At 42.9% G+C, this 26,750-nt stretch overlaps 2 protein-coding genes across 3 annotated transcripts in view; one reads left to right on the top strand and one right to left on the bottom strand.

The window, feature by feature from the left end:
• Positions 1–21,518, top strand: part of lmna (lamin A) — a 37,825-nt gene extending 16,307 nt beyond the window's left edge. For both annotated transcript variants that reach the window (XM_083761805.1, XM_083761806.1), the window contains exons 3-13: positions 11,510–11,666; positions 12,274–12,399; positions 12,656–12,826; positions 13,352–13,477; positions 13,610–13,830; positions 14,780–15,092; positions 15,221–15,328; positions 16,789–16,908; positions 17,031–17,096; positions 17,448–17,651; positions 18,656–21,518. In XM_083761805.1, coding sequence (XP_083617931.1) covers positions 11,510–11,666; positions 12,274–12,399; positions 12,656–12,826; positions 13,352–13,477; positions 13,610–13,830; positions 14,780–15,092; positions 15,221–15,328; positions 16,789–16,908; positions 17,031–17,096; positions 17,448–17,651; positions 18,656–18,691 — 1,648 coding nt within the window. In that variant the 3' untranslated portion in view covers positions 18,692–21,518. The remainder of the gene's footprint in view (positions 1–11,509; positions 11,667–12,273; positions 12,400–12,655; positions 12,827–13,351; positions 13,478–13,609; positions 13,831–14,779; positions 15,093–15,220; positions 15,329–16,788; positions 16,909–17,030; positions 17,097–17,447; positions 17,652–18,655) is intronic.
• pear1 (platelet endothelial aggregation receptor 1) overlaps positions 19,457–26,750 on the bottom strand; it is a 54,177-nt gene continuing 46,883 nt past the window's right edge. The window contains exons 21-23 of the mRNA XM_083761804.1: positions 26,671–26,733; positions 26,068–26,259; positions 19,457–22,931 (exon numbers count right to left, since the gene is read on the bottom strand). Of these exons, the coding sequence (XP_083617930.1) occupies positions 22,786–22,931; positions 26,068–26,259; positions 26,671–26,733 (401 nt within the window). The 3' untranslated portion in view covers positions 19,457–22,785. The remainder of the gene's footprint in view (positions 22,932–26,067; positions 26,260–26,670; positions 26,734–26,750) is intronic.

The following is a 26,750-nucleotide window of genomic DNA, read 5'->3' as shown; positions in this document are numbered from 1 at the left end:
GGATGACATGCGGTAAAGGCCGTGTCGGGTCCGGGAGTCGAACCCGCGGCACACCGCGACTGGATCACCAGTCCGGTGCCCAGACCGTTACGCTACGGCCTGGGCCAGAACTGAGGGTCTTTTCAACCTGCAGTTTGTTCCTGTCCGAGACCAGCAGTGCTGAGTCATCTGCGAACAGAAACAAGTTGCAGTCACAAGCTGATGTCATGTCGTTTACATATATTAGGAACAGTAAAGGCCCTAGTATGCTTCCTTGTGGAACGCCACAGCTCACTGGGAGGGGGGGAGTGTTCGCCATGGACATTTGACAAACCGGGTAGATTAGTTGAACACTAAACATTCGTTTCGTCAGCCCTAATATATATATATATTATATATATATGTACATACACACACACACACACAAAATACACATACAGCATGCTAATGAGCTTTCCGCACTACAGTGTCATTGAATAGACCATGAAGAGGTCAAACTGTTTGTGTTCTTCCCACTGACTGCACCTAATCACCTTTGGATAATGTAATCAAGCAGCAGGGAAAGCTAGCCGTTATGCTTGCAGATACACATGTATACAGTACAAATACCAGGCACCAGGCTTCTGACTCACACACTGATGAATCATCATTTAATGATTCCCCCCCCCCCCTCCAACGCACGGGGGCGCGCACACACACACACACACACACACACACACACACACACACACACACACACTCAAGGTAGACACACAAAATACATAAGAACATAAAGCCTTATCTGTTCATGAAACACCTTCCATTTCCATGTTGACTTAAGGTCCTTTCAGACAGGGAGCAGGTGACGCAGACGTCGCCTGGATCAACGACAGGTCTGCTCATGAGGGAGGTGGGGTGCGTAGCGTAAAAAAAAAAGCTCAACACAATCCAGGTCTAGTCAGCGAGACATTTTACATCATCAATATTATATATGGGGGCCCAGGCCGTAGCGTAACGGTCTGGGCACCGGACTGGTGATCCAGTCGCGGTGTGCCGCGGGTTCGACTCCCGGACCAGACACGGCCTTTACCCCATGTCATCCCCCCATCTCTCTCCCGTTTCCTGTCAGCCTACTTTCTATCCCTTAAAAAATCAATAAAGGCGTAAGCCGCAAAAAAAATATCTTAAAAAAAAAATATATTATATATGGGGCGGCGGTGGCTCAGGGGTAGAGTGCCTGGATGGTAACCGTAAGGTTGCTAGTTCGAACCCGGGCTCCCCCAGAGTTACTGTCGAAGTGTTCTTGAGCAAGACACTGAACCCCTAATTGCTCCCGATGTGCTAGTTGGTGCCTTGCATGGTTTCCGCTGCCATCGGTGTATGAATGGGTGAATGTAATGCACAATCTCTGTAAAGCGCCTTGGATAAAGGCGCTATATAAATGCAAAAAAATATACATTTAATTGTATATAATTTTATATAATACATACTCTGCATGGGGATGGAGTATTTCTTGCACCCCGTGTGTGTGTGTGTGTGTGTGTGTGTGTGTGTGTGTGTGTGTGTGTGTGTGTGTGTGTGTGTGTGTGTGTGTGTGTGTGTGTGTGTGTGTGTGTGTGTGTGTGTGTGTGTGTGTGTGTGTGTGTGTGTGTGTGTGTGTGTGTGTGTGTGTGTGTGTGTGCGCGCGTAATGGTGCCGGAGCGTAATGGTGCCGGAGCTAATCTAATTTTCCTGAACGGCCTGTTATAGCGCCACCAGGAGGCCAATTTTTAAAAACATTTTATTTTATATTACTCCTCCAGATTCTGTCCAAAAATCCCGCAAATCGTTACACAGTATCTCTATAGTCATGTGCTCAAGCCGGATCTGTCCGATATTTCATATTCCATACTAATTGGCTTAACATTGGCTTTCAAAGTTTGCAGGATTGGCCCGTTTTGAACAAAACAGCCTCAAATCATGAACGTTCAATTTACATGAAATCTTTCACAGACTTTCCTACTAGGCTGAGGAATATATCCCGCCCTTTTCACATTGGCCTGTGCCATTAACAGGTGGAAATTTTAAATTCTTTGGAAAAAAATGCCTCAAATCATCCAATTGCCATCCAAGGCGTAAGAAGAAATGGCACCCTTTTCACATTGGCCTATTATAGCGCCACCAGGAGGCCACAACCTGACCTGCCCTGGTGGAGACCTGTGCCCCGAGGGGCACTTTATCTAGTTTCATATTTAACAAACAAACTAACTTGTCTTGAGTGTTTTTTGGGGGACATCATAATATCACCAATATTGATTTCACACAAGGATTTCAAACTGCCAGCGGCAAGCCAGAATGACTTGAATGAATAGTTTGTCAAACATCTATCAGTAAATGTGCAGCGTCTCTGTATGTCTGTAATCCACGTAGACGGTGGCCTTGTGGTTAGAGTGTCCGCCCTGAAAATGGGAGGTCGTGGGTCATACCAAAGACTGTAAAAATGGGACCTGTCACCCAATGCCTTCCGACCGTGGCACACTCTCACCGCTCCAAGAGATGGGTCAAATGCGGAGAACAAATTTCAATGCGGTAACGTGTGTGACTAATTGTACGACTTTGACTAACTCGAGAACCGTTCACCCCACCGACTTCAAATTTGACACACGCGTTCCACAGCACCACAGTGCCTGTCGGATTGCTGGTTGTCCAGAACCAGCACAAATGCCTCTGCCCAGTCAACGGACAGGGCCCAAGTCCAGATCACCCCTAGATTTCCATATATGGAGCTGGCCTGTTCTGACATCACAATGTGCGCGACCTCGCCCTTTATTAGCCAATTGATCACACCTGATCACCCCCAATGGGCACTGATCACCCCTAGATCCCCATATATGCAGCTGGCCTGCTCTGACATCATAATGATGTTCTGACATCACAATGATCCGTGACCTCTCCCTTTATTAGCCAATTGATCACACCTGATCACCCCACAAAGGGCACTGTTCTAGTCCTACTATAAATGCACCATGTCTCTGTACGTGTGTGTGTATGTATGTACGTCTGTAATCCACGTAACTCGAGTACCGTTCACCCCATCGACTTGGCACACGCGTTCTACGCAGTGCCCGGCCTCGAGTCCGTCGGATACACGGTTGTCCAGAACCACCACAAAAGGCTGTCAGTAGCCTTGCTGAGCCATGAGGCCCATAGGGCAGGAGCTTATCTCCCGTTTCTGTAGTGTGGACCTAATCAAATGCATTCAAATCGTTTGAGAAATCATTGCAAAGCACACAGATGATAACTGCAAGGATGGTACCCTTTATCTGTTGCCCTACCTTTTTTAAATAAAGTAACTCATTCTTCTCTCTTATTGCTTATTTAGTTTCATAGCAGCAGCCTGAAATGAGTTTCAAGTAAAATGTTGCACAGCCTTTCTCCTCCTGTCTACTTCTCTGTCTGTTCTTGTTTCATATGAATTGAGAACCTGAAGCTCTCAGTCATGATATTTGGCATATGGTTCACTTCAGAGCTAAAACTCTATTCTGACATCACATGAATGAGAATGGATGAGTGGCTCTTAGAAAGGGAATGCATTGCTGCTGTTGATTACTAGGGATTTATTCCTCTGTCTGTTCTCTGTTCCTCCCTCTTTCAGCTCTGTGCGGTTGTTGACTAAATGTGTGTGCGTGCGTGTGTGTGACTTAAGGACGATTAACAGCCCCAGCTATTGTTGTTTCTGTCCCAGAAGAGACATAGGAAATGAACATTTACAAAGTTTTATGCCTTTTTTATGCGTGTTGTTGCACAACCAGCTTGGTTGGTGTCCTTAAGTTGCTTTTGCATTAACATTGTGTAGTACGTTCCTAAGAATTATGCTTCTAAGATCCCTATTCATTTGGGTGTGATTGTACCGGGGTATAGACTGAGATCGACATGCGTTTGTCACAGCCTAGTTGCATAGCCTAGTTTGGACCTTTGTTCCATTGAAGTGGCGCACCAGCACAGTATATACTGTAGTGTACACATTTATTATATACATTACATTGCCTGTTGATGTTGGATAAAGACTCAATTCTTTTCCTGGACCACTGTGTTTAAGGAGCCCCAACATCTTTCACCATGGTCACTTTTTCCTCTCTGTGTTCAGTTGGAGGCTGGCATGTAATTAGTAATGGAACCTTAAGGCAATCCATAAGGAACCAGGGGATCCCCTGTTCTCTCTGTGGAGTCTGAACAGTGAGTCATCATGGAATTCCACCCACACACGTCTACCAGATATACAGCATGTGTGTGTATACACTATACACAGTCAAATATATTACTCCTGGTCCTGACCCAGCTATAAAGTAGTGATGGTAGATACACATGAAAATTGCAGTGTTGTTTAAACGTATATGTTACAACTGTCACAGGTGTCTTTCTTTATGCATCTGTTCTAATTCTGCTTAACAAGAAACAATTATTTTCAATTTCAATTCAGACTTTGGTGTCTGTCCCAGTCGTGCACAATTACCAGATATTGGGGCCTTTGTATTGTCAAAGGGTTTATATACCCCTTTTAGACTGTGGAGCCTTCAGATTAATGCATCTGCCATATTGTAGAAATTATAGGCTAGATTTTCCATCAGGAGTTTATGAAAGGGGAAGCTTTTCCACATGTTTTGACTCTGAAAGACATTGGGGGGGGGGGGGGGGGGGAAGGAAACTTCCACTGAGGAAAGTCTACTTTTTCAATCGCGTGCACAATGTAAATGGCACGGCCGACTTGGAGGCCTTGGTTGTCATGACAACGGTACAGCAAAACGTGGAGGTTTGTGGGCTTCTCTTTCTCTTTGCGAGACAGGCTTCATCTCTCTGCACCAGGATGGACAAAGATAGCTGTGACTCATCGTCCAGACTTGGAGCTGAGCTGACACATTCCCCCTCTTTATTTTCTTTCTTTCTTTCTTTCTTTCTTTCTTTCTTCTTTCCACACTTGCTCTTTTGATTTGTAATTTTTTCTTTTGATAGTTTAGCCATAGTGTCATAGCAAAAACTATGTGAATTGATTGGATTTTAATTGTGTCACTGCAGAGAATAAAGTTTGCACATTACAAATCAACTTGAAATTGATTTGTGAAATCAACTCAGCCTTGTTTTCATATTCAACAGATTTCCCTTATTCCGGTGAGCACAAAATGGATGTAGGTGAGAAACAATGTAATTAATTGACTTGGTTGCTAGATTTTTGCTAACCAGAAGATAAGCAGCTGTCTGGAAAAACACAACAATGGGTTTGGTGTAGCTGTAGCAGCAGCAGCTCCTCAATCGCAACACGCTTCAAGCTTGGCGCTGTTCCTCAGACGGCAGCTGTTGCTGTGTCTGTAATGCTTGTCGCTTGTGTCTTGTTAGCACGACTGTAGCAACTATAGCCCTTGTCCTGAGCATTATATGGTTTCCCACCGTTTTTTGTTGTGCTTTCTTTCACTTTTGTCCACTGTCGGTGTTCTCGTATTTATGTGGATTCTAGATGAGACGGCTTGGTGTTTGCTTGGTCCACTTTGTTGCACAGTAGCCTAGATCTTAAATCGGTGGTTCTCCAGGTATCCCCAGGGGTCCAGTTGAGGGGGTTCCAAGGAGTCCCCTGCTAAATTAATAATGTTTAACAACACAAATCTTCCATTATGGGGTCCCTGACGTTGTTTGAGACCCACTGTCCTAAATCAGTTTGCCATTCAGCTTTCAATTGGCTTCTATCCAGCGCTCATTACATAATATACTTAAATATTAATAGCGTGATGCGTTTAAGTCATTCAAATGTGTACATTAGAGACATTCCATGCACATCTGTTGATGACATGTGTTTGAGTTTCAAGCTGTGTAAGTGTGTAAACATGAACTGAAGGGGTATTTATGCCAAGACTCTGTCTATGATGTAATTGCACCGTTCCTATTGAATTGTATAAAAAGGCAGTGTGGTGCACACAACAGATGCACACGCAGACCACACGTGTATGTGTGTGTGTGTGCTGATGCTCAACACACACACACACACACACACACACACACACACACACACACACACACACACACACACTCAAGGTAGACTCACGCACACTTGAACATACAACTGCCAACACGTCCCTAAACATGCAGAAAGCACCCCTTGAACGAGCATTCACAAGCACACATGCATTCACATGAGCATTTCCCCATGGCCTCCCATTGTGTATGTCAGTGTTTTAAAGCAACATCCTGTAGCAGGATCCTGGACATGCCTGAAGCAAACAATCACCAAATCACAGTTGGATCAACACATTCCAAACCCATCCATCATAATATATGTGAGCTTTAAATCACAGCAGTATTACTAGAGGCGCAGAAGTTAAATCACAGCAGTATTACTAGAGGCGCAGAAGTTAAATCACAGCAGTATAACTAGAGGCGCAGAAGTTAATCAAACTAATGGATTGAAAAAACAAAAAAAAATTATACAAGCAAAAATATTTGAATACTGTACTATTAAGGATGATAAGCAAATTTGTGCCTTTGCAGTTCGCATGCATGCACGCACGCATGCACACGCGCACACGTGCGTTTCCAGTTCGCATGCACGCATGCACACTCACACACAATCACACATCCTTATACATGCACAAACAGGACTCTACAGCTTTTTTCCCCCTAGTCCATATTAACTTAATGACAAGTATTAATAGAGACTATAAAATGTTCCAAAATAACAGCAGGCTCCCGACCTCTGGAAAAAAATCATTATAGACAGGTAAAAAAAGGGACTACTGTATCCCGAGGGGGAAATACTTTTCTGCATTCACCTAGCAGATGGTTTGATCCCTAATGATCACTCTGTGGGGAGCTGTTAAGGGCTTCAGTGTCTTGCTCAGGGACGCTTAAAGCTACCTTTTTGACACAGACTGGCCGGGTTGTCGAACTAGGGACCTTCTGATTCTCAGATGGTCTCTCTAGTCTCTACCCATTCAGCTATGACCGCCCAGAGGGTATGCACATGCATAAAGTGAATGGCAAATCGAGGGGCAAAATTAGTGACAAAGTCAGTTTAATATCGTTTAACGTTGTGCAATCAAATACAACTTTGGATTGCATGGGCTGTCAAGGCCAGAAAGTAGTTTTTTGCCACTCAGTAGACGTTCCCGCATAACTTCCGGATTTGATGATGATGTCACACGCATACCCTGCTTTATTAGTCCAAAAGAACCTCGTCCAGCTTGTGGTCGTTAAACATCGTTATGTTGTTCAGCTGGCTGTTAAAACGTCACTTACAGTAACTGTCATCTTTCATTTTACCCTGGTTACTAATCAGCCTGTCTCGTGTAGGCATGTTTACTATCGATTGATGGCAAAAAAGTGTATGTCTGCTTTGCTGTGGCTCGCAAACCCATAATGTTCAAGTAGTCCTGGAATTCACGGAATCCTTCCAGATGGCCATTTGTGTGTGCGTGTGTGTGTGTGTGTGTGTGTGTGTGTGTGTGTGCGCGTGTGCGTGTGCGTGTGCGTGTGCGTGTGCGTGTGTGTGTGTGCGTGTGGCTGTGTTCTGTACATAACAGTATATAATATGTCTGTTAAGTTGCTATAACTGGGTATGTCAAACCTAGTCTTTGAAACAGCGACTTCGTCGTTGTCCCAACGTATTACAGCAGAAACGCTAAAGGGGGAAAAAACACAGTTCTGTTCTCTGGCAAACAGTGGGGACACTGTGTGCCAGTGTCACTATGAGTGGACACTATTGTAATACTTGTCAGTAAGTCCCAGATAGAGACCTGTGAGTCAATGTCACACAAATGTTGTTTTCAACACTGCGCATCACACGTTTGCATTGACTGTATGTAATCGTGCCATGCATACAGTACATGGCGTGCGGTCAATTCACTGGATTTAGAGGAGTATTTTCAATTTGCTTCTGAGAGCTACAGTACGTACATGTGTATGCATGTGCAGTCATAGTTGATCGTGCATGTCTGTGCTGTGCTGTGTGTGGGTGGTCAGCACTGCATGGGTTAATGGGGTTGGATTTCACCTCTAGCTTCATAAATCACTCAGTCTAGTTAAACACTGGCCTGGTTGGGTCCGCCTTTGTAATCAGAGAAACAAATGGTTCCATCCATACACAGATGGCTCTGTGATGGTGGAATAGAGATGAGACATTTGCTGTAGAAGCAAAATTACAGCATGGTGTAATGTACTGTACTTTTGTATTAAACAGCTTGCAGATCTGCTATTCTAGCCCCTCCTACATCCAGATTACCATCCACAAACTTTGTCTTAAACAAACATTAAAGTTCCATTGACGAATTTTATGTCAGTGTCTGAGCAAAGAGCTATATTTTACGTCATGATGATGTACGAAGATAAGAGCGCCCCTCACTTCACATGGGTGTGATTTATTTTATTTGTTTTGAACATTTTAGAACCTATTTGAAAATGTGCCTAAACATGCCCAAAATAGGAATGATGGGTTGTTAAAATGTTTTTTTTTTGTTTGTTTGTTTTCAAATGGATGGATCAAATTTGTTCAAAATATCGATAATCTGTGGCCTAGGTTCTCCAATTGGAATTGGCATTGGTTGGGCCCTAATGTGTATGTCACATGGTGGTAACGTGTGTGTTTGTGTCACAATGTGAGTGGTTCTAAGGTGTGTGCGTGTGTTTCAGTGGTTGGCAAGCAGTCTCTTTCTCCTACCAGATGGCTATCATTAGACACAATGAAGACCGGACCACAGGGGCCAAATGGAATAACGGGAGTCAATTTCCTGGTTGGCTCATGTGTGAATCGCCTATACTGCCACCACACTCTCTGCCCCCCCTCCACCTCTCCCTCCCCCTCTCTCACCTCATTTTCTCTCGGCTCTGGTGGTATTGTTTTTCCATAGCCAGATCCAAGTTTTGTTTTGTACTCCAAATTACCTCCTGCAGAGAGATTGTGTTGGAGAGGAGTCTGAACACACAAGTTCAGGCACATGCACAACAAACACGAATGTGCTTAATTCACCACAGATTCCCAGGAGAGGAACAGAAAGAGAGAGAGCTTTTTGTGGGCACAGATTCTGTATTGTAGCCAGGAACAGTTGGTTCAGCTGACTTGACAACAACTGTACTGCACAGTTGTTGGTCTGTACAATGGTTGTTTTTGTGTGCTGTTCCATTTTATGAAGAGTATAATATAATATATAATATAAAAACAAAATCTGCAACAGAACATTATCAAAAGCCTCTAAGGGCCCAATTAAGTAGGTCAAATAATATTACTAAACCCATGCGGTAATACAGAATTTGGCCTCGCTCTGCGCCCTTTCGTATTATGGAAGCCGTGTTGAACGCACACACATATGGCATACCACGTTCCTGAATATTTTAGCATTGGGGGAGTGTCCATATGTAAATTTTATTAGCTTTGCGCATTCTGCTATTAGGCCCCTTGACCTAAAAACACTCAGCGCATATTGATTCCACCTGGGTCTGACCACCTCTTAAATGCAAAAAGCATAATATGGCTGTGCCGCTGTAATGACTTTCCAATTAACACTGCAAGTTACTTAACAAAATAGAGACATAGGCCTACAAGCTATGAACATCATGGCTGTGACAGCTTGTGGATCTGTTTTTTTTAAATAATTAACCCAAATGTGACAAAGTCATGTCATGTCTATGGTGAGATCAGCTGACTGTTAAAGAGAATAGTACGGACATGTTGATTGGGTACGCCTTAAACACTCCCATGACTAATTCAAGGCCCGTTTTGCGCACGCCACGGGTGTCGAAAGCGCTTCTTACGGTGCCTATAATTGCAATATGACATTGGCCACGCCTCCACCTCTTAAAACTGTAATATTATATGTAATATTATTTGACCAACTTAATTGGGCCCCAAGTCTTAAAGCCCTGCTAGCAGCCCCAGCTAGGGCTGTGCTGGCCAAAAGGTGGCACATGAGGAAATGACTCGGGGACACCAGAATCAATATGGTTCATTCTGGAATTTGTCTTAATAGATTGAGATTAAGATCTGTGTGCAAAGGTCACATTTGAGCCCGAGGGTCACATTTGAGCCTGAGGGTACAGGAAAGGTCTTTGGGTCACCAAAATCAGTAGGGGTCAGCTGTTCTGAACAACCGCTTATCCAACTGAACAGACTTCATGCTGGTCACTGCTCTCTCTTGGGTCCTCTGAGACACGCACACCACGGTTGAAGTCAGACGGTCGGACAGTTAATCCCTGATGTTATCAGTATATGCCCATATATGATTATGTGCATGCCCATATATGGACATACCAGTCGTGCTGTTCTGGATCTCTATATATGCCTATATATGGGCATATCGGTCAAGTTGGTGGTTCTAGAATCTGGACAACCGCCTATCCGACCATCTTCAAACTCACGCGCGTTCTCGCAACACACACACCAGGTTTGAAGTCGATCTGATTGACGGTTCTCGAGATACTGTACTGTGACCTACAGACACGCACGTAGAGATTTGTTACATCATACATTGTTGCGTTCTCTTTTACAATTGCCCCGCCTGGCGGCCCCCACTTTGAAAGGAGATTTCGTCTAACAAAGCTAATGACAAACTTACTGAAGCCCATTTGAAATAAATGAAAAATATAGCTTAGCTACAGTAAGTTGACTACACTCTGATGAAGGACATTATTTGGCAGTGGCTCATATTGTAGGAGCAGCATACTAATCAGAGTCGTATTTACAATAGAGGCAACTCCCTTTGAAAAACACCGACTGAGGAAAAAAAATATGGAGGAAAAAGAAACACCACCAACCCGAGAACTATTAGTGGGACGAACTCAAAAGAAGTTAGTACAGCCCGACAAGTGTCATTACCACTTCCCTGTTAAAGCAAACAACAAGAGTCAATTGTGACAAAATATTTACGCATCATGTTAAACCAGATAGTAGACTGACAACCTCTCGCCTAAATAGTCTGTGTGTCTTGAGCATTTGAGAGAGATTTAACTTCAGTTCTGAACTATTCCGTTATAGATCATTTCAAGTACAACCCCCGTCCTCATGTTTTAGACATCACTACACAGTTTGAACATGATTTTGCTGTTGTAATCGCAATGTTGAAATGAGTCACTAATTTGATAAAATTCACACCCGTGTGAACTGTGAAGTGAGGGGCGATCTTATCATCGTACATCATCATACAATCATCATATCTCATATCATTCCGGCCAATCAGAATATGCATCCTCACCTTCGTCTTCAATGTCTGTGTTACTCAAAATGGGGGGGGGGCTGGCTATCACCCCTCAAAAATGCATACATTGATTATACTTGGATTACTTGCATATGAGCGCGCAAACCTCCACGCGGACCCCCGACACGACACATTTTGCCTCCCTAAAATGTCATTCCTGGAGACACCACTGATACTAATTGTTTAACAGTTAGTAGAGTGGTCTGCTGTGACTGTTGTAGGGTTTATACCCTGGAACATTTTAGTGACGGGGCAATATGTATACATCAACAACCACATCTGTGAGTAGAATACACTGACCCCAATGACCTGGTCATTCATTATGTGTTGATGTATGTCTTCAGGAACACCAAGAAGGAGTCTGACCTCGACGCAGCTCTGGCCAGGCTGAGGGACCTGGAGGCCCTACTCAATTCCAAAGATGCTTCTCTAAGCACTGCCCTTGGGGAGAAACGCCTTCTGGAGGCTGAGCTCAAGGAACTCAAGGCTCAGTTAGCTAAGGTACGACGCCTAGATTTACATACATTTCAGTGTTAAAGTACACAAAACACTGTTCATTTGCACAGAAAAGATTAAAGTATCTCAGATAAGTCTGTATCTGCATATGCATGATGGTACGATGCTTGGTAATGGTGTTAATATGTATGATGGAGGTGAGATGTCACATGCACAGTTGAAAATAATTATTGTACAATTGCTAGTATTTGCTGTGCTTTGTTTGAGCGGATGTGCTTAATGAGAGTAAATGTTATAGTAGCAGACTAGTTGCAGCCTCTGCTGTTTATTCTCAACGAATCCTGCCATGTGACTGCGATGGTTATGATTGTAGCCTTGCCCCACCTACTGCTCAAAGTGTGGAACTACACATTATTCTGTCTTTTTCCCCTTTTCAAATAAATGTTTTCCTCAGAATTGAATTAATCTAAATGCTGCAGTCAGAGCAAACAAGACCCAGAGGCGTCGTTAATTTAGTGTGTTAAGGGTGATAAATATTTGTTTGGATGCTTAAAATGAACCCCCCCCTCCCCCCCATCCTCTCTCTCCCTCATATCTCTTCTTTCTCTCTCTCCCATCTTCTCTCCCTCTCTCCCCCATCTCCTCTCCCCAGTTGGAAGGCAGCCATGGTGACGTGAAGAAGCAGCTCCAGGATGAGATGTTGAGGAGGGTGGATGCTGAGAACCGACTGCAGACCATAAAGGAGGAACTGGAGTTCCAGAAGAGCATCTCCATTGAGGTCCCACTCTTCAGCCTATCTCCTCTGTTTATTACCCTTCTCTCTTTGCATCCTTTCCCACAACATATTGATCGTGTTTCCAGACAGCTTATTTTCCATTTCTCCTGTATGGAAACTTTGGAAAGTCTTCTTCACAAATGCGTTTTTCATTTCAAGAGTTTCAGTTTACAGAGAGAGAGAGAGAGAAAAAAAAAGAAAGAAACGGGCACATACTGTATGGCCATTATGTAATGCTTCTGTCCCCATGTGTCTGCAGGAACTGCGTGAATCCAAGCGCAGGCACGAGTCTCGCGTCGTGGAGATCGACAGCGGGCGACAGATGGATTACGAGAGCAAGTTATCCGATGCCCTGATTGACCTGAGAACCCAGCACGAGGAGCAAATCAGCATCTACAAGGAAGAGATCGAGAGGACATTCAACTCCAAGGTAACCACTGCACCACAGAGTCCACCTGGAGTCCACATTGAGGCTTGGAGAGGTAAAAGAAGCCTACACGGTTAACTAAATCTAAGTCAGCGGCTCCCAAACTTTCATGTCAAGGAGCCCCAAAATGATACTCATTAGCCTGCGGACCCCCTGTTTGAAAACATATGCCAAGGACCCCCATAAGAGAAGATTGTTACGGCTCTGCGTTTCAGACCCATAAGTGTCCATTTGGTTCCTGTAACTATCATTTAGCTGGGGACTCCCTCAAGGACCCCTAGGGGTCCCTGGACCCCAGTTTGGGAACCACTGATCTAAGCTACCATATATTGAAAAACAAAATTAAAGACACATCCTTGATCCTGAAGTCCCATTAAAATCTCTTCCCTTCAGTCATGATGAACAGAAGGACATTTCCAACTTCCTCACACCAAGGACCATATAGATAGAGAGAGTGAAATGACACTATCTTTAGGTTGCACTGGTGAGTCTCCATAGTAAAACGCTGTCCTTCTGTCCGTCTGTCAGCTGGAGAATGCCCGTCACTCTGCAGACAGGAACAGCCACCTGGTGGGTGCAGCCCACGAAGAGCTGCAGCAGACCCGTGTCCGCCTGGAGGGCATGTCCTCTCAGCTCACTCTGCTCCAGAAAGAGGTACATGCATGCACACACACACACACACACACACACACACACGCACACAAAGACCTGCACGAAACCCCTCATCAGATAGTGAATGCCTTTTGAGTATGTACATGTGTGTGCGTTTTCTGTTCTCCCCGTTAGCTGTCAGCACGGGAGGCCAAGGTGAGGGAACTGGAGGAGGCTCTGGCAAGGGAGCGCGACATGACACGCCGTCGGCTGGAAGACAAGGAGAGGGAGATGGCCGACATGCGCGCCAGGATGCAGCAGCAGCTGGATGAGTACCAGGAGCTGCTGGACATCAAGCTGGCCCTGGACATGGAGATCAGTGCCTACAGGAAACTGCTGGAGGGAGAGGAGGAGAGGTATGTGAATCAGTCAGGGGGAAATACACAGAGAAACAGCAGTGTAGGTGAGATCCCGTACACAGGTACGCAGTTGTACAATTGATGGCAGTGTCTCTGTAATCAACCACATGAAAACAAGTTTCACTGTGATTTATTGGCATAATATGCACAACAGTGCTGCTGAGCAACATTGCGCATTGCATTGAAATGTATAGTCTTACCTAATCAAATCTAATCTAATCAAATCGCATAGAAAAACAAGCAGGATCTAATACCGGCAGCCTCCCTGTCTAATCTTTAGCTGTAAATAGTAAGTTACTATGTGTGCAGTTTGTGAATGAAGCCACACAAATCACAATGCAGTGTTCTGAGGTGAAGCCGCACTATATATGCCGGCTGCTTGTATGCATGTTTAAGTGTGGAGACGGTGGTACAATCATTTTACTTTTTGTGGTTTTCTAGAAATTATTTAGCTCCTGTTATTGACTCTTAAGCCCTAACCACACCAAAGGGTCACCATGCAACTCCTTGGATCCAAACGGTTGCAAGGAGTTAACGCTAAAACCGTCTCGACCCTTTGGTGTGGTTTGGGCCATTGAATTCCATGAGTTGAATCACTAGGGTCAACGTGCAACAAGACATCACACCACAGGGACAACGCTAAAACCATCTTGACCCTTTGGTGTGGTTAGGGCTTTAGACCACTGCTACTGCTTTCATTTGTATCTGTAATTTATTTTATTAGTTCATTTGCATCAGGGACCAAAGTGAACAGAAACAATCCTCTACTATCAATGAAACCACCCCCCCCCCCCCCCACACACACACACACACACACACAAACCAAACGCCACCTAAGCATTTGATGTGATGTCATGTTGACGGCGTCCGCAAGGCTGTACCATCAGTCCAGTACAAACCATGTATATATACATATTTTCTCAATCCCTTCCATGTCTCCCTGCAGACTGCGTCTGTCCCCCAGCCCTCCCGCCACCACCAGAGTCACCGTCAGCCGCACCTCTGCCTCAGGCCGCAGCCTCAGCAGCCGTATCCTCACCAGCGCCACCGCTGCCTCCAGCAGCCGCAACTCCTCTGGCAGCGCCAGCGCCAAGAAGCGCCGCCTCAACGACAACGGCAGCGAGACCTCCAGCCTGGTGGCCGCCGCCACCGTCACCAGGGCCCGCATCGCACAGCAGGCCTCGGCCAGCGGTCGCGTCACCGTGGATGAAGTGGATCTGGAGGGAAAGTATGTCCGACTCAGCAACAAAGCTGACGAGGTAAGGGTTGCTAATGTGTTGTAGGGTTTGTTAGTTGCTGGGCAGGGTTTTGTCTTGCAGTATTTGTGTTTCCAGTCAGTTCGTAACGCTTTGTCACATCTGTTCTGTGTCTCATTTACCTGATGCAGGACCAGCTTCTGGGTCACTGGCAGGTGAAGAGACAGATCGGTGCCGACAGTCCCATCGTCTACAAGTTTCCTCCCAAATTCACCCTGAAGGCTGGAGAGTCTGTCACCGTGAGTTACACCTGGTGTCTTTCATGTGTTCAACCTTTCATTAAAATCTTTCATTCATGCTCTCCTTCTTTGTGTTTACTTTCTTTCAATTAATTAATCCCACTCATTCCCATGTGTTGTTTAGGTTTTGTTTATTTAGGATCCTGGTAAAACAAATGCTAAGCAACAGTCACGTTCCCTGCCTGGGGTCTGTTCATGTTCTCATATCATGTTCATGGTACATTATACTGCTTATTCCACAGCTAACTTGTGGAGTCTCTATAATTGCCAAAAATATTAAATGTTGTAGCTGCTCACTACCACACAGTCTGTAGGTAAATATTAACCCATTCTGACCGGGCACCCATTTTGGTGTTGGCATCATGTTATGCTTTAGCTATTGAAAAATAGCAGATCTACAAGCTCATATCGCGCCACCGAGTGGTGCGATACGAGCTTGTAGGTCTGCTATTTTTGAAAAATCGAAGACACTTTTAGAATCTGATCTCAGGTCAGAATGGGTTAATAATGAAACTGTCAGGATGTAATAGACATTTTTAGAATCTGATCTCGGGTCAGAATGGGTTAAAATATTAAATGTTGTAGCTGCTCACCACCACACAGTCTGTAGGTAAATATTAAATGTTGTAGCTGCTCACCACCACACAGTCTGTAGGTAAATATTAAATGTTGTAGCTGCTCACCACCACACAGTCTGTAGGTTAAATGTTGTAGCTGCTCACTACCACACAGTCTGTAGGTAAATATTAAATGTTGTAGCTGCTCACCACCACACAGTCTGTAGGTAAATATTAAATGTTGTAGCTGCTCACCACCACACAGTCTGTAGGTAAATATTAAATGTTGTAGCTGCTCACCACCACACAGTCTGTAGGTAAATATTAAATGTTGTAGCTGCTCACCACCACACAGTCTGTAGGTTAAATGTTGTAGCTGCTCACTACCACACAGTCTGTAGGTAAATATTAAATGTTGTAGCTGCTCACCACCACACAGTCTGTAGGTTCGTTGATTGTCTCTATGAACAATTGCTCCGTGTTCGGGGGAGGGAAGCTGGGCGAGAAGCGTGGTAATTGTTACTGTACGAGTGTACGTACAGCAGTGTTGTTGCGTTCACATGGGCAGACGCAAAGACGAATGGGAGTATCATTTGGATCAGCTATATGCATCATTGCATCTTTGCATCGTCATGTCGCTGGCTGCAGTGTGCATTAAATAGTAGACTGTATATTTGCATCTGCCCGTGTGAACGAGTGTTGGGGCGGGAGAACTAGGACGGAGGCCCCTAGTCTACGTCCTCCCGGTGGACGCTCTTTTAAAAAATTCTTCCATTAGTTCTCATTTATTTATTCAGTAACATTTCTCATCTAGGGTGTTGCTAATTATGAACCGGTATATTGTGGAAGCATTCCTAGCAGAGTATGATGCATCTCTAACATGCTCACCACTGTCTCTTTTAGATCTGGGCCTCAGCAGGTGGTGGAACCCACAGCCCCCCCACCGACCTGGTGTGGAAGACCCAGAGCTCCTGGGGCACCGGAGACCTCCTGCAGACCATCCTCATCAGCGCCGATGGAGAGGTCTGACATACATCCATGCAAACAACCATGGCATATTATGTTATACCCACATTTCATGCAGTCCTTTTGGCAGTTTTATCACCGAACCGTTACGATTTAGCTATTTTCCATGTGCTCACTAGGAGATGGCCATGAGGAAGGTCACACGCACCCTCCTGTGTCACGACGAAGATGACGAGGACGATATGGTAAATCACCGTTTTGTTTTGTTTCTGAAATGACACGACAGTATCACACAATACATCAGGTACAGTGGTTCAAACTTTTTTCATTTCAAAGACCCTAACTCTGAGGGAGTACGATTGTAGCCTGGAATTGCCTATGCAGTGATATTGGTACAAATGGAACCAAATAGACCCACATGGCTAACTGGAAATGGTCCATTTGTACACTCTTGGAATTACATACTTGGGACCATATGGAGCCCCCTCAAGGAACCCTGAGGGTCCCTGGACTCCGCTTTGAGAACCATTGCATCAGGAAACCACACAGCATCTTCCTGTTGAATATCATGTGTTTTCCTTTGGCGCCCCCTGCAGGGAGCTCACAGCACAAGCGGTGAATGCGAGTACAACTTGCGGAGTCGCACAGTGATCTGTGACTCCTGTGGCCAGACGTCAGATCGGACGACTTCAGCCTCCTCTGCCGTGTCCAGTGGCTACTGCAGCAGCGGAGGAGGAGGAGGCGTGGCTGAGGCCATCATGGGACAGTCCTTCATCATGGGAACCAATCAGCCTAGAAAGGTATGTTCCCGAAGGCAAGAATTAATCATCATAAATAGTCTTCCGAGTTAAAAGCTCCTCTTACATGATCATTAAAGAAAATGATTGTGTCTCTATTTTCCACAGTCTTTAAAATTGGTAAAAAAGTAAACGAGCACAACAATTCATTCTCTCCAACAAGCTTGTATGAGTATGACCCCATTATTAGTGTATATTATTTTTGTTTTAACATGTTATTTGATGTGTTTTCCATCTATTATGCTCAGACTTAATTAAAATGTTCAATAGAAAAACTGTTTATTATTGCTTTAATAAAAATATTATATACACTAAATAATAACACAATGAAATAAAAGCCAGCAGGTTAAGATAAAGACTAATAAAAACAAGGCAGAGTCATTAATATCAATTCAATGAAAAAGAACAACCATTACACATATCCTGCATGTATTATCCGTCTACTGTACATTATAAAATCTCCCTCGCATAACAAAATGTAGTTAATGTTCTATGTTTTCCATGTTCCATACCTTACTAGGGCGTCGGGTGAATATAGCCGATCTACAATGGCGATGCGTTGTGAATGTGGCGATGCGTTGTACTGTAGATTGAATGTGATGTTGTACTGTACTGTAGTGTAGAATGATTGAACACTTTATTAGACAGAAATACAAACAGTCATACACTTGGATTACACAAAAAAGTCCTTGTGGACTTCAGGTTCAGGTTTATTTGTCATTTGTATAGATACAGAGTATACATACAATGAAAATTATTTTGCTCAGAGCACTCTCAGTCTTACATACACAGGACATAAACAATGGAAACTTGTTTCCATTGAGGACATATGTATTCAATTCATCAACATAATATACAAAATAACACCATAATCAATATCATCACAAATGTAAAACACTATATGTACAGAGTAGACATAATCTCCAACACTTTTTTCCTATAATAACATGGCCAATACACCCAGGTTGAAAGTAGTTAACCTTCCCCTGTGTCACTTCCTCCTCCAGGCTGGTCCCAAACCAGAAAACTGTGCCATCATGTAAAACCAGAAAACACCTCAATCACCCAACAACCTCCTACACCACTCCAAGGAGACTTATTTTCTACCAGTGGGAATTTGTCATTTTTTTGTGTTATTTTTTTCTACAATCTTTTGTGTTCTTTTGTTTTTGTATTCCAAATAATCTGCAGGTTAGATGCCAATATGGGCTTTGGCAAGGGGGCGTGATATTTTCTTCTTTAGCTTTTGAGCTTGTATATTCTAGTTATATTGGTGCATGTTGGCTCATCTGTTGCGTCTGTAGTCTGTTCTACTCTACACGCAAAGCTCACAAGCACGCATGTGTGTGTGTGTGTGTGTGTGTGTGTGTGTGTACCAAACTCTGATCTCTATTGACCAGTGCTTATGCTTTGATCTGGGGTTTCATAATTATGCAAAAGCCAGGCTGTCAATCCTCAACACGCACAGCTTCTGAACCCGGTCAGGACTGAATACCTGGGGGTCAGGGCCCTGGTATGTTCTGAATGCAACTTACTGTAGTTAAGCGAGATTTAGTCCCAGCCTGACCCTATACATAAGTGGGCAAGACTTATGTACTGTACAATGCTATACAGAGTAGTGTAGAGCAGTGGTTCCCAAACTCTTTAGCTCGAGAGCCAAAAGACAAATTGATGTTTCCGCGGTCCCAAACTAGTGAAAATAGCCGATCTACAAGCAAGCTCACATACCGTACAAGCTCACACATGGTGATTGTGCGTTGTGAGCTTGTAGCTCTGTTATTTGTTCTACTTTTTATTTTATTTTTCAAAATAATATGGAAATTCTTTGATTTGATTTATGTAATTATTTTAGTTTTAATTGTGATATTTTTTCACGACCCATAACATGGGTCCTGACCTTCCGTTTGGGAAACATTGGTTTAGAGTCATTTTAACATCATGTAACTCTGCAGGACAGCTGATGAGCGTTGTCAGAAATAACATTGCATTAATTATCAGTAATATTCTGTCTAATCCGTTTACAGCAGATTGATTATACATTATGCCTTATGTGAGTAAGTACTGTGCCATCTTTGCTAAAGGCAAACATCTTAGTTTATTCTGGTAAATCAAAGTATCACACAAGTCACACCAAGAAAGTGCTTGTGATACAACATTGGATAAATTCAGGTTAATATAAGTCCAGGACATTTAGCAGGTGTATCCTCTATGAAGCTGTCCTTACTTTCACTTTTGCCATACACGCCTTATTTTTATTTCAACTGTAGAATAATGAAAAGGAAAGAAGAATGATTATCTATTATTTCTTAAAACAACGCTCTTGTTTGATTATGATGATTATGCCGTGTTTTGGAAAGTTGAGTTGAGTACATTTGAAGACACAGATTGTGGATAATGAGTCTTAAGTCTAATTTATGACACTATGGCAGAAAGGTATAAATTAGGCTTTAGTCTTAGCTGGATGTACTTTTTGTTTTCTGACATAATTCCAAAGATATTTTGTTTCAATGACCGTACCAGGCTGTGTTCAACTGATCAGTCTTTACAACAAATGTATTTCCGTTATAGTAAGTATTACTACACTAAAGTATAGTAAATAGATAATACTTCCGATATTAGATTTCTACACTTATTCAATACTGCAGAGCTCTACTGTATGTGCATCTACTTCCAGCGTGCAATAGTAGTTTCCTCAGTAATTGTAACTCATTCATGCATCAGTTATACAAATAGTGCCTTAATACAACCTGTTTTAAACGACGTACAGGTTATTGGCACTTAATGTGTTTTTTGCCCACATGCTTTGTATCGCAGTCTTGTGACTGTAAGTTGTCTGCTTGCCTTCTCCTAAAAGCTGGTCAGAAGGGCTTTCCCCCCCCTTTTTTCTAAGGGTTTACAAGCTTTGTAACTTCTCAGGCATGATTTTGGGACATGAGGGTCTCAAAGGAAGTTTGGAAGGAGGTTTTCTTTTTCACTTTGGCCTAAAGAGCAGCATTTATTGACAGCCTCGCCAGTTATGCACAGCAGGTAGACTTGTATTTTAGTGTGGCAGCTTGAATCGTTTGTATTCCAGAGTATATTGAGTATTGACATTTTTTTGAGTACTTGATAAGGTTTTTTGCAATATTTTTGTATTGTACCTTGTGCTTGCAATATACTTACCGGTATGTTAGTGTACTTGCAAAATATTACTGGCAAAATAGATTATTTTTTTACTCTTTTTTAGAGATGGGGCAGAAAATGCCAATTATGTTTAGTTATTTCTGCTCTGAGATAATGATTGATAATTATATTGCAAACCTGTATTTGCATAACTTCATGGTTGTCTGTATTCACAGTGCTCATTAAATGTCTAATGGCTTATTATGTGCACTGATGATATGTCGAGTGATGAACATTATTAAGGGTGAGTTCAGGATTTTCCAAAGCCTATCTGAAGGCTTTATCTATCATCAAAGCCTCATCAAGCATTTGTTGGCAAGTTAATTAAGAGTCAACCAATTTCTATTAAGATCATGTACTGTAAGTAAGCTATAGGAAGTGTAAATTGTAGACATTTTAAACTACAGTAAATGGGTGTGCAAACAAATTTGTTTCTCTTCCATGAGATTTACTAATGCAGTTTAGTAAAAAACCTGGATTTGCCATTGTGCTTAAAATCCTAAACCCACCCTTCAAGGCTTGATATAGAATGTAATAATTGGCTTAAAATGGTCACTGAAAAGGATTTCAACTTGTAAACAATTAATATGTAGTTTAACCTTTGTTTCAAGTGGGCCAAATACCATTATGGAAAATCTATGAAATCAATGAATGTTGTTTTGTGCTTTCTCTTTTCCAAAGATAATGCTATTAAAATTCCTTTTCCCAGTGATGATTTCTTGGTCATTGTTTTCCAGGAGATACAGTTCAGTGCTTTAAGATTCAAATAAGTAAAGACATTCTTGAAAAGTGCTGCCATTTTTATTTACATTATCTACAAGAAGGTTAGGGTTACATTCAAAAATATGTGGGCATAGTAAGCAAACGTTCTACTGCACATAAAGTCCTTAAGACAATTTAAAAACACCTTGAAAGTTGCTTATCATACATGAGCACGAACTGTACTAATTACAACAGAATATTTGGCTTAAAGGCTGTCATTCACAAAACAAAAAAGAGGAAAAACTACAGTAAGGTGCCAGTTACATTATCTGCCAAATGCAAAAGCCATGAGAATCTTCAAGTGTTGTTTGGCACAGTACAATTACATTCATGACGTTCCTGCTGTGGAAAACTTGGGATTGCAAAAAATACCATTTGCATGTGGGCAAATTGAATGGTCCAATGCAAAACGTAAAACTGTTTGGGTGCCAAAGACAATAAAATCTGTCTTTTTTTGCCAAGTCCTGGGTGCCAAAGCAGAAAGCTGAGATTTTGTTTTCAGTGTTAAACACTAGAGGGCGCTTATCCCCACCGTCTGAATGATTCTTGGTTGCTAGGAGACACAACAGGCAGGAACCGGAAGTGGGGGTGTTTTTGGTCAAAATAAGCTTTTTTCCACGGCCCCCAACTCTTTCGTGTGAAAGGAGACACGTTCCTCTGGCTCCCACATGTAGCTTTGTTTACATCCTGGACACCGCGCAGGCTGCAGTGGCAGTGGTAAAAACACTGGCACTGGCGGATGAATTCAATAATTAATACATGGCACTCGGAGAGAATTCATACATTTATATCTATATTTTAAATTGTTCTAGTTTGAGGTTTGTATAATTTCTGACTCTGGACTGGAGATATGAGGTTTTCATCAGACAGCAGTGATATGCAAGCTATTTTTGGTCCACTCAAACGAAACACATGTCCTTCATTTTGTCCACAAAGAACCAGTGGCGCTGCCACAGTCCATCCATTCCCATTCCAACACAGGCTCTGTTGGCTCCATGGACTGGATCACAAGTCTGTCATGGTGAGGCAAGTACCATTTCGATCCACCAGGGGGCAGTGTTCACACAACAGAGTTAAAAGGGAACAAATTATTCCTCCATGAGACTGATCCTCCTCCATTGTGGGTGGTCTAGCCTGGGTGTGGGCAGGGTTCTTCTGATCTGTAACTCTTTTGAAAAAGTATAATGCCAATTGTGATCTATTAATGTACTTGTCATTGCGCCATTCTCCTGCGGGATGGGGAGGGTGCTCGACGGATAGGTGGCAGGTCGTAGTGTCCTGGAATGTGGCTGTTGACTGGGAGGTCATAGTGGTTCTGCATCTCCTGATCTGGGGCATGACCAACAGAACTCTGACGCTCTGTAAAATAGAAAAATGTATATTAAGTTCAATGTAGAAGTTTTTACCATTTGTTTGTAACTTTGTAATGCCTCTAAACTGTGTCCGTCTATAGACATGGTAATGCCCCACCTGCCTTTGATTGGCCTACCGACACTGCCCGTCTTACCAGACCTCCGAGGTGGATAGTCTGGTGACACTGATGTGAGGTTACTCCGTGGTGGGAAATAATACAACTTATACAAGTATGGTATAATACAAGGGACAGACAATGATATCTTGGCACGCACGACCGATGACGTTCCAGAATGCAGCCTTGTAACTTGTAACTTTTATTTTTGTAGAAGAAACAAACTTAATATTGTTTATGCCGTTTGCTCAATAATTGATTGAAAACGTACGCAGTAATATGATTTGATTTTGGTGTGTTCTAAATAAAGTTTGTGTTGATTATCGTGTATTAATCTAATTATAGTAAACCTTTTTCCAGTACAATAATGTTTCAAGGTTACACATACAAATAAATAACATTAATCAGTGCTGCAGATCAAACAGCAGTGACAAATTAAGAACGTTGTGCAATCGGGTCTCTGAGCCCCGATGAAGTCCAGGCTGGTGGGGCGTTACCATGGGCGGGTCTTTATCTATAGACAGACGTAGTTTAGAATCATGCATTTCGCATAGCATAGCATTATACTGTACTTCCTTCTCCTCCTATGCATTACTATTGTAATGTTTCTCTCTCACTCTCACACACACACACACACACACACACACACACACACACATTAAATTCCCATTGACAATGAAGTGGAGAATGATGATGTACGATGATACGAGTGCCCCTCACTTCATAAGGGTGTGATTTTTAATAAAGGAAGTAGTCAGAAGATGTTTTGTGTGTGTGTGTGTGTGTGTGTGTGTGCACATTTCCTTCATTTCATCCTAGACTTTTTAAAGCAGTTAATGAACATGACTGTAGTCTACTGATACCATACTACTGATACCATAATACCATAATATCATGGTCAATATATCAGCATCATGTCAGTATCATGGGCACTATCATATCAGTCACCACACTGAAGAAGGCAGCTTGTCTGTCCGAAATGTTGGTCTTGTCTCTGTGTCCATAATAAAACATTTGGCAGCTACGAGCGTGCGGCTAAGCCGGCTATACATTCTGTTTTTATCACTATCATAATATCAGTATCATGACTCAGTTACTGAGTCATGATAGTGATAAAAACAGAATACTGAGTCTCAGTATAATATCAGTAGCAGTATTACCATATCAGTATCATGGTCAGTATTGTGTCATATCAGTAGCATGTCAGTGTCATGTCTGTATCATGGCAGTATCATGTCAGTGTCCCGTCAGTATCATGGCAGTAGCATGTCAGTATCATGTCAGTGTCCCGTCAGTATCGTGGCAGTAGCATGTCAGTATCATGTCAGTATCGTGGCAGTATCATGGCAGTAGCATGTCAGTGTCCCATCAGTATCATGGCAGTAGCATGTCAGTGTCCCATCAGTATCATGGCAGTAGCATGTCAGTGTCCCGTCAGTATCATGGCAGTGGCATGTCAGTATCATGGCAGTAGCTGAGTAGCATGTCAGTGTCCCATCAGTATCATGGCAGTAGCATGTCAGTGTCCCGTCAGTATCATGGCAGTAGCATGTCAGTGTCCCGTCAGTATCATGGCAGTAGCATGTCAGTGTCCCGTCAGTATCATGGCAGTAGCATGTCAGTGTCCCGTCAGTATCATGGCAGTAGCATGTCAGTGTCCCGTCAGTATCATGGCAGTAGCATGTCAGTATCATGGCAGTAGAATGTCAGTATCATGGCAGTAGCATGTCAGTATCATGGCAGTAGCATGTCAGTATCGTGGCAGTAGCATGTCAGTATCATGGCAGTAGCATGTCAGATTGTCAGTATCATGTCATAGGGTTAAAGTGGTTAAACTGATTCTGATGCTACCGTATATTTATTAACTTTTTGCTTGGGACCCCATGGAACCCCTTCAAGGACCCCTGAGGCTCCCTGGATCCCACTTTGAGAACCATGTGTAGATACACCCAGTATCATACTGGGTATGATGTAAAGAGATAATTCTAGCATCTTACGTTGTACATGTTGTGGGTATGATATGTCTAACCTGCCATACTAAGGGACTTCCAAAGTCTCTCTGGTTTCCTGTTCTTCCCTTTCCCTTCAAAACGACCTAGCCTCACTTCCATGTAAACAAAGATACCCATTCATTCAGACATGCTGTGAGGAAACCCATCCTTCTTGTCTGTCAAACCTTGCCCAAAAGCTATTTGTATTAGGTTCTTAGAGACAATGTTAAACGGCACTACAGGGTTTGTCATTTCCACAGCAGAATATTCTGATTCAGTCCAATGTTTCTATAAGTAGTGTACTACTGTACTTATGACCTAGCCTGGGCAGCATTCCTTTTTGGGTTTATGATCCGGTCGGGAGTGGATGATATCGATACGTCATGTTGTAGTCATTGTTTTGTAGTCATCAGGCCGGAACCCTCAATCTGGAACTTCCTTTTCCCTCAAACCGATTTTTCTCAATAAAAGCCACAGGCTACGAGAGCTTTTATTGTTATTCTTCTGGTTTGAGGGAAAGGAAGTTCCAGATGATGGGTCCTGCCTGATGACTACAAAACATGACTACAAAAATGACGTAACGATATCATCCTCTCCAGACCAGTTCACACAGCAATTTTGTAACACAGATCAGTCACCAGGCTTTCCTCCGAGGTAGAAAGCCTGGTGACCTATGACCTATTCACGAGAAGACAAACATTTAATAAAATAAAATACAGAAGGATAAATACTATCATCTGATTATGTATTTTAAGCCAGTAATACAAAATGGAACATTTTTGTCAAGTTTGTTCTGCTACACTACAGCGTCCAATGATGTGGCTCTCAAATTATATTATTATTACCTCTATACATTTTCCTGTTGCTGATTTACATTTCCCAAACAATTTCTAACACGATTAAAGTTGTAATCTGTAAATCATGTAGTGATTAGGTTTGGAGATGAGGACAAATAAGTAGTAGTGAATGAATACAGAACACATATCCTGCCTGAAAGCCCTGGATGGACTTGAAATACAATTAAAGTTGCCCTCACCCCTGCGCATAGTGGCAGTGTGGAATGGAGGGCTGATCTCGGTATAAGCTCTGTCTCTGGGCATAGCTGACTTCATCTCCATGTAGCTGCACTCTGCTGGACAGAAGGGCAGGCCGGGCAGGTCTTTGATGGTCGCGTATGGGTTCTCACTGTTCAGAGAGCTGCTGCTGACCGCGGCAGTGCCGTTCAGCTCTGCTCATAATGGATGCAATGGAGGAGAGGTTACAACACAGTGGCTAATGGAAGGCCAACACAATTGCACATCAAATGGTCATTTATGAGCAGTGGTTTTCAACCAGTGGTCTTCGGACCACCAGTCTGGAAGTGAGGGGGTTCCAGGTGGTGTCCAGCTAAACGATAACCAAATGGACCATTACAGATCTTTAACTCTTGAGAGCGTAAAATGAAACCATTTGGTTTCATTTTACGCACTCAAGAGTTAAATTATTGTTAAACTATTTTCATGTTTCATGTTTTCTGTCGCTTTATTTGTTTTAAATTGTGAAATTGAAAGTATTGAAGTTGAAATGACATTGCTGAAATGGTTAAAAGAAGTTTAGTAGTAATTACAAACAGAAAGGTGGAAGCAAGGTAATAAACTACCTTTGTTGTAATACTTCCCAAGGCTGGCACTGTAGCTGTAACTACGATCGATTCCAAAAGCTCCTGTAAAGACGAAAGAA

The sequence above is a fragment of the Protomyctophum parallelum genome (assembly GCF_964188405.1).
Source record: "Protomyctophum parallelum genome assembly, chromosome: 3".
Lineage (NCBI taxonomy): Eukaryota > Metazoa > Chordata > Actinopteri > Myctophiformes > Myctophidae > Protomyctophum > Protomyctophum parallelum.
This window is presented reverse-complemented; position numbering and strand designations above follow the sequence as displayed.